This window comes from Manis pentadactyla, chromosome 3, assembly GCF_030020395.1.
Source record: "Manis pentadactyla isolate mManPen7 chromosome 3, mManPen7.hap1, whole genome shotgun sequence".
Taxonomy (NCBI): Eukaryota; Metazoa; Chordata; class Mammalia; order Pholidota; family Manidae; genus Manis; species Manis pentadactyla.
Genome location: NC_080021.1, coordinates 66393063 through 66404730, shown reverse-complemented (window position 1 = coordinate 66404730; position 11668 = coordinate 66393063). Strand labels below are relative to the sequence as shown.

Genomic DNA, 11668 nt, shown 5'->3' with positions numbered 1-11668 from the left:
GCTGCCCTACTCATGCTGCCATCTTGGCTCCTCCTCTCGGTTTTTTTGTTTTTGTCCTTTCAGCCACTCTATATTTTTTGATTGGATAATTTATTCCATTTGAATTTAAAGTTATTATTGGTAGGAATGTAATTGTTCCCATTTTGTTAATTGTTTTCTCACTTTTTTTGCTCCTCTCTGTTACTTTCTTCTTCACTTGCTCTCTTTTCTCTTATGGTTTGCTTACTGTCTTTGTTGAGCTTGTTATGCTTTCAGTGTTATGCTTAGATTTCTTTCTCATTTTCTTTTGCATACTTTAAGTTTTTGCTTTGTGATAACCTTGAAGTTCACATGTATTCTCCTATGTTTATTACAATGTATTTTAAGTTGATGATTACTTAAATTTGGACATATTCCAAAACTACACTTTTTACTCCTTCCCCAAGTTTTATGTTTTTGATGTCACTTTTTACATCTTTTTGTTTTGTGTATCCATTAACTGGTTATTTTAATTATATTTATTTCTTACTAGTTTTTTCTTTTATCTTATTAGCTCTGTAACTGATTAATGCACTATGTTTACTATATATTTACCTTTGCCAGTGAGAATTAATACTTTCTTATTTTTCCTTGTTACTAATTAACACCTTTCTTTTTCAGCTTATGTAAGTCTCTATTATTTCTTATAAGGCTGGTGATGAACTCCTTTAAAGTTTTCTTGTCTAGATAACTCTTTCTCCTTCATATGTGAATGATATCATTGCCAGATAAGGGTATTCTTGGCTGGAAGTTTTTTCCTTTCAGCCATTTGAATATATCATGCCACTTGCTTCTGGCTTGCAAAGTTTCTGCTACAAAATCTGCTGTTAGACTTAACAGGCTTTCCTCTGCAGGTAACAATTTGTTTTTGTCTTTTTGCTTTTCAGATTCTTTGTTTTTAACTTGTGATGTTTTAAATATAACATACCTTGGTGCGGCTCTTATAAATTTGAATTCATGTTATTTGGAACTCTCTTAGCTTCTTGGACCTCACTGTTTTTTTCCTTCCCCAATTTCATGAAGTTTTCAACTGTTGTATCTGTACATAACTTTCTGCCTTTTTCTTTTTTCTCCTTCTGGGAATGTTATTCCACTTGATGTTGACTAAAGGTCCCTTAAGTTACTCCACCTTTTCATTCTTTTTTCTTTTTGTTTCTCTGGTATGTTCCATTGCTTTGTTTTTCAGCTCCACTGATCCTTTCTTCTGTCTCATCTAGTCTGCAGTTGAACCCCTCTTACTGTATTTTCAATTCAGTGTTGTTTAGCTCTGTGACTTCTGCTTGGCTCTCTTAGGTTTTCTATATGTTGAAATTCTCATTGTGTTCATCCATTTTTCTCTTTGCCTCAGTGAATAAATAAATAAAATAAAATAAAAGCACTATGATTTGAATAACATGCTCATTACACTATTTTCGCATTTGATGCCTTCAGAATTCTATAGATTTAGGGTTAAATGGTTAACCTAGAGTCCCAGATATCCTTTTCCCCTATACCAGCAACTTAAGTATTGCTTTGAAAAAGATTTCTTCAACAGTAAAAATCCTTGGAAACCTTTATTGACCTGTGTTTGTTTTGGGGGCCTGGAAGAAGTAGTATTCCCACATCCTTTTGCCCCCTGCCATGGGAGTTAGCATCCAGTTACTTGTAGTGGGAGGAAATGGGTTTCGAGTTCAGGAGATGGCAGAAGTGGGAGTCTTGTTTCATTGTAGGGGGAAGTGTAGGGCTCTGACAGGGTTTTCCTGGGGAAGAGAGAGAGAGTTTTTTCCATAGGAGTTTCTTTACCATAGTTCCTTTTCATTCTACTCATTCAGCACATTAGAGATGTTATGGACCAAATAATCTGTTGTGAACGTACAAGGATCAAACTACCAAAATATTATTTTACCCATTCATTTAACAAATATTTGTTTAGAATCTACTGTGTACCAGACATTTACTAGACTAGTGGGTAGCATAGCAGCAAAGGAGATAGACTGTGGAGCCTTTCAAAGAAAATTTTGTTTGGGCTTACTGTCAGACTTCTGGAAATAACCTTTTCTGAATTGAAGTGTACCTGTGCTTTGCTAAAAAAAAAAAAAGTAACATACAGAAAAAAGCAAGCTTTTTATGGATACATGAAGGTATTATTATTTTGAGAAAGATAATAAGGAATCAGGAAGGCAATTCTGAGTTTTAGTTTTAATACTTATTGAAAAGATAGTGATTGTGATACCGAGCAGTATATTTAGTAGGTATTTACTGTGTGCTTCCTAGGTAACGAGCATTGCTCTACCCCTGGGATATATCAGGAAACAGACCTTGTCCACATGAATGTCTTAGCAGGTTAATTTTATAATCCTTTTGTTTGGGGATATTATATGAAAATCGCAATGTTAACTAAAAAATTCCTATAGCTTTTTGAAAAAGATTTTCCAAAACCTAATTTTCATTCTTAGACTACTATTGTTGTGCTTTTCTTCCTTGGCCACAGTGCCACAAAATTAATATTCATTCAAATGATGTTTCTCAATTTTTAATTCCACATATAATTTTCAAATGCTAAAATTATGGAGTGGGAGTGGAGGAAAAATAAACAAAAAATTTTATGCCAAGATCTTTTAGTTTTCTACTTCATGATTCATCCTAAAGAAACTTGTTTTTAAAACTTACATTTCTTAAAACTCAGTATCATGTGTTAGTTTAAAAACAGTTTTAAACTTTGTCTTCAGTAGCATTGCAAATTAAAAAAACTATTTTAAGTGTGGCAATCTGGCTCCCCGACTTCAAGCTCTACTACAAAGCCACAGTAATCAAGACACTTTGGTACTGGCACAAGAACAGACCCATAGACCAATGGAACAGACCAGAGAGCCCAGATATAAACCCAAGCATATATGGTCAGTTAATATACAATAAAGGAGCCATGGATGTACAATAGGGAAATGACAGCCTCTTCAACAGCTGGTGTTGGCAAAACTGGACAGCTACATGCAAGAGAATGAAACTGGATCACTGTCTAACCCCATACACAACAGTAAACTTGAAATGAATCAAAGACCTGAATATGTCATGAAACTATAAAACTCTTAGAAGAAAACATAGGCAAAAATCTCTTTAATAGAAACATGAGCAACTTTTTCCTGAACGCATCTCCTCAGGCAAGGGAAACAAAAGCAAAAATGAACAAATGGGACTACATCAAACTAAAAAGCTTCTGTACAGCAAAGGACACCCATCAGCAGAACAAAAGGCATCCAACAGTATGGAAGAATATATTTTTAAACAACATATCTGACAAGGGTTAACATCCAAAATATAGAAAGAACTCACAAGCCTCAACAACCAAAAAGCAAATGACCCGATTAAAAAATGGGTGGAGGATATGAACAGACAATTCTCCAAAGAAGAAATTCAGATGGCCAACAGACACATGAAAAGATGCTCCACATTACTAATCATCAGGGAAATGCAAATTAAAACCACAGTGAGGTATCACCTCATACCAGTAAGGATGGCCAGCATCAAAAAAGACTAAGAACAATAAATGCTGGCGAGGTTGCAGAGAAAGGGGAACCCTCCTACACTGCCAGTGGGAATGTAAACTGGTCCAACCATTGTGCAAAGCAGTATGGAGGTTCCTCAAAAAACTCAAAATAGAAATACCTTTTGACCCAGGAATTCCACTCCTATGAATTTACCCTAAGAATGCAGGATCCCAGTTTCAAAAAGACATATGCATCCCTATGTTTATTGCAGCACTATTTACAATATCCAAGAAATGGAAGCAACCTAAGTGTCCATCAGTAGATGAATGTATAAAGAAGATGTGGTACATATACACAATGGAATATTATTCAGCCAAAAGAAGAAAACAAATCCTACCATTTGCAACAACATGGATGGAGCTAGAGGGCATTATGCTCAGTGAAATAAGCCAGATGGAGAAGGAGAAGTATCAGATGATTTCACTCATCTGTGGAGTATAAGAACAAAGAAAAAACTGAAGGAACAAAACAGCAGCAGAGTCACAGAACCCAAGAATGGATTAACAGTCACCAAAGGGAAAGGGACTGGGGAGCATGGGTGGGAAGGGAGGGATAAGGGGAAAAAGGGGCATTATGATTACCTGGGGGGGGCATGGGGAAGGCAGTATAACACAGAGAAGACAAGTAGTGTTTCTGTAGCATCTCACTATGCTGATGGACAGTGACTAATGGGGGGAGTCTACTAACCATAATGTTGTTCATGTAATTGTATATGAATGATACCAAAAAAAAAAAAAATAATTCCCCTGTTACAAAAAAAACACAAAAAACCTAAGCCTGGAAATTGATTGTCCTAATGGAAATAATTATTTATTATAATTACAGTAATAATAATATTCTTTAACAGTTTACACATTAAACAATTATTATAAGAAATATTTATTAAAATCATAGAAATAATTATTTATTATATAATGCCTTCAATTTGGAATTTAGTTATTTTTCAAGTACCAGAAGTTGATGTGCATGACTCATCTGTGGGATACCATTTATAGAAAGTATACATGTTGATCCTGGATTTTGGCACCAAAAAGAAAAAAAAGGAAATATATGATAGAAAACTGTAGAACTAATACAAAACTGTGATATAATTGACAGAAACATGAAAACAAAGCTGTTATCTACTATTACGTCAGAGTTTTGAAAAAGGAAGGATCATATAGAAATCTGAGCTGTTAACTGAAACAGAGAAAGTAGTATGGTTACTGGTAAGAGAAAACTAATCTCTAAGAATAATATCCAGTTTAAGTTACATAAATTTTATAGTTTTTAAAATAACCATTTGACTTAATCATCTATTGAAAGTTGATAAACGATTCTGAATTTTTAGACCTAGGCTAGATACACCTGTATTGCAGATTAAAACTTATATAACCCACAGTATAGATTAAAATGTAACATATTTTAGAATAAATGTGACATTATTTAAAAGTATAGCTAGGGTTATTTTCAATATTCTACACTCTATATTCTTTGTAAATAATTAATGGTTAAGAAAACATACCATTCTCTAAAAACAAAACATCAAAAGCAATTAATCTGAAACTAAAGATTGGCTTTCCATTTCTTGTCAGGATCCAGGTTACCAACTGTGGAAAGAAAATTAGAGAGTAAAAATTTAAGAACAAATAACCAATTTCACTGTATTTTAAGTTACCACATGGCTAGAAAAAGCATTCATTCCTAAAATATTTCTGTTGCTCAATATAAAGTTGGTATTTGTTTTTGTACATATAAAAGCATTCCTGAAGCTTCTTTGTAAAATTCAAGCTTTGAACCTTTTGATCTTCAGAATTAAATTCTATAAAGGTTATTAATTTGATGCATTAATGTAACACTAGTAAACAATTAAAGAAGTATTGCTTGAATATCTGTCAGTTTACCTTCAGTACTGCTAAAACTTATGGCTGTTCCAAAATCAACTACAATTGGCTGTTCTAAAATGCTTTATGGTCTTGTAGCTTGGGAGAAGAGAAGCTATCTTCCCAACACATATCTTTTATTGTCATTCTGATAGGTGAGGACTGGAAACCCTAAATGAGATTCTAATACCTGTGGCAGCTTTTGGTTCCAATTTGTGGTCAATTCACTGGCTCTTTGCTACTAAACCCTTCCTAGGGCTAATCTCTCTAATTTACAGTGACATTCAAGGGAAGACTCTGCTGGTCGTTATTTTTCCTAAAAGGGAACTAGTTTGTTTGTAAAAAAGAATTTTTAATGCTAGTAATAAATAATTAAAATTTGGAAATATACTTACATATTTTTCCTTCTTTTTCTAATTTTTCCAAATGAAGCAAGAGATTATGTTCAGCCATTTTATGTAAATGCTCAGGAATATCCTAAAAGAAAAATGAGAGTTAAAGAAAACTTTATGTTTTAAAAGTGTTAATCCTTTTGACACTTAGAGAAAAATGCAACACAAAAAGAAAATTTTAATTTAAATACATTTTAATATGGTACTAACCAAAACAATTTCACCTTGTACATGTCTTGCTTTTGGCCACTAGATTCTTATACATATTCTTATAGATAAAATAGAATATAAGTTCCATAAAGACATACAGCTGTATCTGTTTTGTTCACTACTGAATAACCAGTGCTCAGTATATAGGCACATAGTGGGAACTCAACTTTCTTACAAATGAATGAATAAATGTAAAAACTATTCTAAATAGTTTTGATGATGCTACAGACAGTTGGCCCTATGATTTATTTATTAGAATACATAATATCTGCCCACTTCCCTTTGTTATCTTTCTTATCATTTAGTTTTCACCTTGGATACTTTTCCTTGAACTTCTCTTAAACACTGATGTTTACAATGAGTTGTAACATTGACTCTCCCCTTTTTACTCAACCAACTTGCTACAGTAATGTCACGTTAGTGATTCCCAAATATAAATCTCCAACCCCAAACTCTCCCTTAAGCTTCAATACCGTATACTGTAGCCACCAATGTGATCTTTCACGTTGCATTTTGTGACTCTCCTGCCTAAGATCTGTAAGTGATCATTTCTGGGTTATTGGCTAAGGCCCAAAGTTTTTAGCATTGCAATCATGGCTTCCATGATCTGATTACGCCTGTCTTTCTGACCTCATTTCCTGGGACACCCTTCCTGCTCATCCACATATGCATTCTGTACTCCAGTCATATGTAGTTTCTTTGGGGGTTTTCAGACACACAAAATGCTCTTTTATTACCCCTAGCGTCCTGTAGTGTTTGAACACATCTTTCCTTCTGTCTAGAATGGCTTCCTTTCCCTTGTACTCTGGTCTGGGAAATGCTACTTCTTCAAGAACCAACTAAATAATTAAGTTTCTTGAGTTTTTGCAGACATACCTCATTATCCTGAATCTTCGTCAGGAAGAATTCATTCCTTTATCCCCTGATATATTGTGGATAGCCTTGGAGGAAGCTTGGTGTGAGAGACAAAACAAGATTTGTGTACCTGTCATCTCACATTTGAGTATGTAGTATCTGGTAGTTGTGTGCCCTTGGAGAAGTTACTTAGCTCACACTTTCTGAGTCAGTTTTAATAGTATCTTCATGTAGTGAAAATTCAAGGTATTTTAATTAAATACCTCAAATTACATTTGTAAACGTAAAGTAGTACAGTTTCCAGCACATAATACCATGATAAAAAAAGGGGAGCTTTTATGACAGAAAGCATTTTATGTGTTGAATGTATCTGTCTTCACTCAGTCATGAGTCCTTTGAGGGCAGGGATCTGTAGTCATCTTTGTATCTCTGCTCCAGTTCAGTGTGTGACAGATGAAAGGTACTCAGTAAATGTTTCCTGAATGAATACATCCCTTTATAATACCTAATTCCAATTGATAACGTACCAGATTCTTCACACTTACATACACTGAATATACCTCGATGCAGAATCAGTATATTTTAGGCACGGGCAGTTGCTTGATGACTTATCTGTGACAGTTACCAGAGAGCTCTGTTGTCTGTTCTTAGATTGGGAAAAAACCCACCAGTGTACCAGTGTATAGTCTAGAGTGGATATACTTGAGTATTATGAGGGAATGAACTCTTTCACAGAATTTAAATATTTATCATTTTGTCAATGGCACTTTTTATCTTCAGATATTTTAACCATTCATCCCTCCCTTTTAAAACAAAGCACATTGAATATGATATGACTTTTTGATAACTTAGGCCTATGAGACATTATGGTCATTAATTATAACTCAACATCAGGTACCTTTTCAAGTTCATATTTAGTTACAATTTCATGTATCTGACGGCTGTACAAGTTGTGGTAATGGGAACTTTTAAGCCTGTGTAATCTTATTCCAAAGCCTACATTCTTAATCTCTAAGTTGTACTGCCTACACAGAAGATACCTAATAAACATTTACTGAAAACCTGAATTATATCAATTGATTGCCACACAGTGCTATCTCACTGTGATGTGCTCAGAGACCGCTGAGGTGAGTGGTTCTTTTTCTATATACTAAATCACTCTACTCATGTTCTTTCACATGTACATTCTCCTTTTCCTCCATTGTTTGGCATCATTATTATTTCTTACTGCTATTATGCCATTATCTGTCTCTAGTAGATCATCCCTTCTCAACTGCTACATGGTTGGACACCAGATAATCAAGATGGCTAAACTAATACATAAATCATTACAAAACTTCACCACCAGGCCATTGGTAGTGATCTCTCCTACAGAATGAGGTATGTAAGTTTGACTGATGGCTCAGAATGGTTATTTTTGTTCTCTGGGCCAGTTTTTGTTCAGCTTCTGTGTTCTAGAATAGTTGAGATTGCTGGTCTCAAATCTATACTAAAGTGACGTTACTTAAAAAGTAACATTTATTTTGTTCTGTGGCATGAAAAGTTTGCCATATGTACAGTCTATCAAACATACTATCTAATAAAGTTGTAGCTATGTACAAATAACAATAAGATAAGTGAAACTTACCTTGTAAATAATTTTTACAAGCTCCATTACTGTAAATGACTTCTCAAAATTATCACGAAATATTGTAAGAACTTGCTGTTCTCGGATATTTCTGTGAGCAATGTATTGTAGAATTTTAGCTTCAGCATTATGGATTACTGGGCCATGTCCTAAATTAGAATGAATATAAAAATTATTTCAAACAGATAAAAAATATTAAGTCCAACTGAATTCATTCTATTTAAAAATAATCCATATGATGCATTGAAAAAAATACTAAATATATAACAAACATGAATTATTTGGAAAACTATACAGATATAAGATTTAAAAATTATGTACAATGTCAAACAACTGTATCAAATAAAATCACATACAATGTTATAGTGTACATTAAAAAAATTAATAAAAATATACTAATGAAAACATCAACCACAATAGTAATGCTAGGTAATATTTATAGAGTGCTCATTATTTGCCAGGCACTGCTCTAAATGCTTAATATATATTATTCATACAAGAATCCCACAAAGTAAATATCATTATTAATCCCTTTTTTATAGCTGAAACTGAGGCACAGAGAAGGTAAATAACCTGTCCACAGTTACACAGCTAAGAAGGAGTATAGCTGGGGTTCTGACTTTCCTGCTTTTAATCACTTTATGCTTTTAACCACTATGTGCTCCACTTACTTAAAAAAGATTGAAAAGGGGAATGTAAAAAGTAGCTTCAAGATGTGACTAGGATCTAAAAAATTTACAAGAACCACACAGAACTTCAAGAAATTCAGAAATGTTGACAACCCAGACTAAGTTATACTGAAATTTACTTGCTGTTTAAGACGGCAAATTAGTATATTACACAAGTCTGCAAAAGGGATGTTTAAAATATGTGAGAAAAAAATATCTAGAAGCAGACTAACCTATTATCATGTAAAGAGCATGGGCTTTGATTAAAATATCTACTATGATTTACTAGCTTGCGGCCATGAAAGTTTTCTGAATCTCTGAGGTTGTTTCTTCAGCCGTACAATGAGGACACCACTATCTACTTCATTGGGTTTTTGTGAGGACACCACCACAAGATCCCTGCATGGTACCTGATGGGTAGCAGGCTTTTAAAGGTAGCTATGGCTACAGAACAAAATTTACATATAAGCTCTTGCTGTGCTAATAAACCAATTCACTGGATTCACTAAAGCAAATGCTCTAAGAACCTTTGAGAGGGAGCGTCATTAGCTTTGCTTGAATGTGGGTGCATTAAATATCTACTCTCTTCTTTTTAAAAATAGCTGTCAGCTTCCACTCCTTTTATGTATAATATTAACCCAAATGCCCAGTTCCACTGTATGTTTCTACCCCCTCTGCAGTAGAAACTCATGAGAGAATATAAGGGTACTGAAGACACTGTATTTACAGAACTTTCCATGGCTTTTTGGTTAGGACCAAGTTAGAAGGACTTAAAAAATTAAATACCCTAGTCTCTTTTTCCTTCTTGGCCCTCATGGTGGGTACTGTATCTTTCTAAGCTTTTAGGAGAGAGGGGAGATTTATACTGTAGAGCAGTGCAGTGTAGTATGTCAGTGACAGCTGACATACTAATAACAGGTTTCTTTCTCTGGAGAATTAAAATAAATATACAGTTCTAGTTGATATGGAAGTTATTGATATCTCAATGTCTGAAGTTATAACAATAAAGTTCAGAGGTTAAATACTGCCGAAGATTACATGGCTAAAATGTGGTCCACAATAGGTATCAAGTTAGCAAAACTGAAAATAGCTTATGGAATGAAAACATTTTCTTGTTCCAGTGTAAATCTACTTCTTTTGTTTAACAGTTCTGTTAATGGCTGTGTAGATGTTAAAAAATTACCCTAATCTTTTTCTAAAAATTTATTAATATAACTCTTGGCCACCTTTCCAATTGGATGGCTAGAAAATACTTAAGGGTATAATTTAAAGAAGCAGCTTATGTATATTGCTTCAAGGCCAGAACACAAAGCACACACAGAAAAACCAAAATGAGCCTTCTTCATCATTTGACACAAATCATTAGGTAGACTTAAAAAATTAAAAAAAGAAAAAACAAAAAGCAAACAACAAAAAAAGATAAAAAACTTAAAAAATATTTAAAAACTACCTACCTGGATATATAACATTAGCTTTGATTTTCAATAACTTTTTTAGGGAGTTCATATAATTATAGAGGTCTTCAAATACAGTTGTTCCTTCACCTAGAATGCAATCTCCAGAAAAGAGAGCATTTTCCTCTTCTAAAAGTAGAGCCATATGATCATCAGTGTGGCCAGGTGTGTATATAACTCTGATTAAAGAAGAAAGTAATAGTAACAATTACAAACACTTAGAAGAAATTTTGAGGAGTCAATTCTCTATCTTTATCTTTGGATAAGACACAAATAAATGATGTGAATAAATTAAAATGTTCCTTTTCTTTTGTGGCTCACTGAAAATTACCAGAAAATTCTCTCCTTTAACTAAATAAGATTTCTCTGAAGTGCAAATTTAATAGTTTTCCCATGTTTTCTCTGCATTTTATAAGTAGTAAACACTGATTACAACAAATTTGGAAAATACAAAAGGAAAGAACTTGAAGTAAAAATCACTAATTATTCCACTATTGAAAGATAGTGCTTTTATTATTTAAGAACATAATTTTTTTTTTCAGTTTTCTTTGCATACATACTCACCCACCCACACACTTTATGGAAAGTAAATGAGAAAGCAGAGGTTCTATTCTTACTTAAAGGGCAAAAGAGACAAAATAAGCCTTGATTGGATCCTGAACCAATAAAAGAAATGAAAACAGGAATAAAAGATATGCTTAGGAAAAACTGGAATAATTTAAATATAGACTGTATATTGTTATATACTAAAGAACTTCATTTTCTTACATGTGATAATAGTAGTGTAAGTGTTGAGCACCCTCTTTCTTAGGAAATGCAAACTGAAGAATTTAGGGGTGAGATGTCATAATGTCTGCAATTTATTTTCCACAGCTGAATTAAAAAAAAAATTTTATGCAACTTATTTTTTTATGCTTTTTTTCCAGTTTCTTTGAGATACATTTGACACATAACACTGTACTAGTTTAAGGTGTACAACATGATTTGATATATGTCTATATTGTGAAGTGATTACCACAATAAGTTTCATTAACATCCATCACCTCACAGCTATAATT

At 33.4% G+C, this 11668-nt stretch overlaps 1 protein-coding gene across 3 annotated transcripts in view; it reads right to left on the bottom strand.

The window, feature by feature from the left end:
- Nucleotides 1-1552: 1552 nt before the first annotated feature.
- LACTB2 (lactamase beta 2) overlaps nt 1553-11668 on the bottom strand; it is a 29721-nt gene continuing 19605 nt past the window's right edge. The window contains exons 4-8 of one of the 3 annotated variants that reach the window (XM_036886264.2): nt 10611-10789; nt 8489-8637; nt 5800-5881; nt 5047-5131; nt 1553-1757 (exon numbers count right to left, since the gene is read on the bottom strand). In XM_036886264.2, coding sequence (XP_036742159.2) covers nt 5088-5131; nt 5800-5881; nt 8489-8637; nt 10611-10789 — 454 coding nt within the window. In that variant the 3' untranslated portion in view covers nt 1553-1757; nt 5047-5087. Of the gene's footprint in view, nt 1758-4405; nt 5132-5799; nt 5882-8488; nt 8638-10610; nt 10790-11668 lie in introns of those variants that run through there. The other 2 variants (XM_036886263.2, XM_036886262.2) reach the window with 2 other exon arrangements.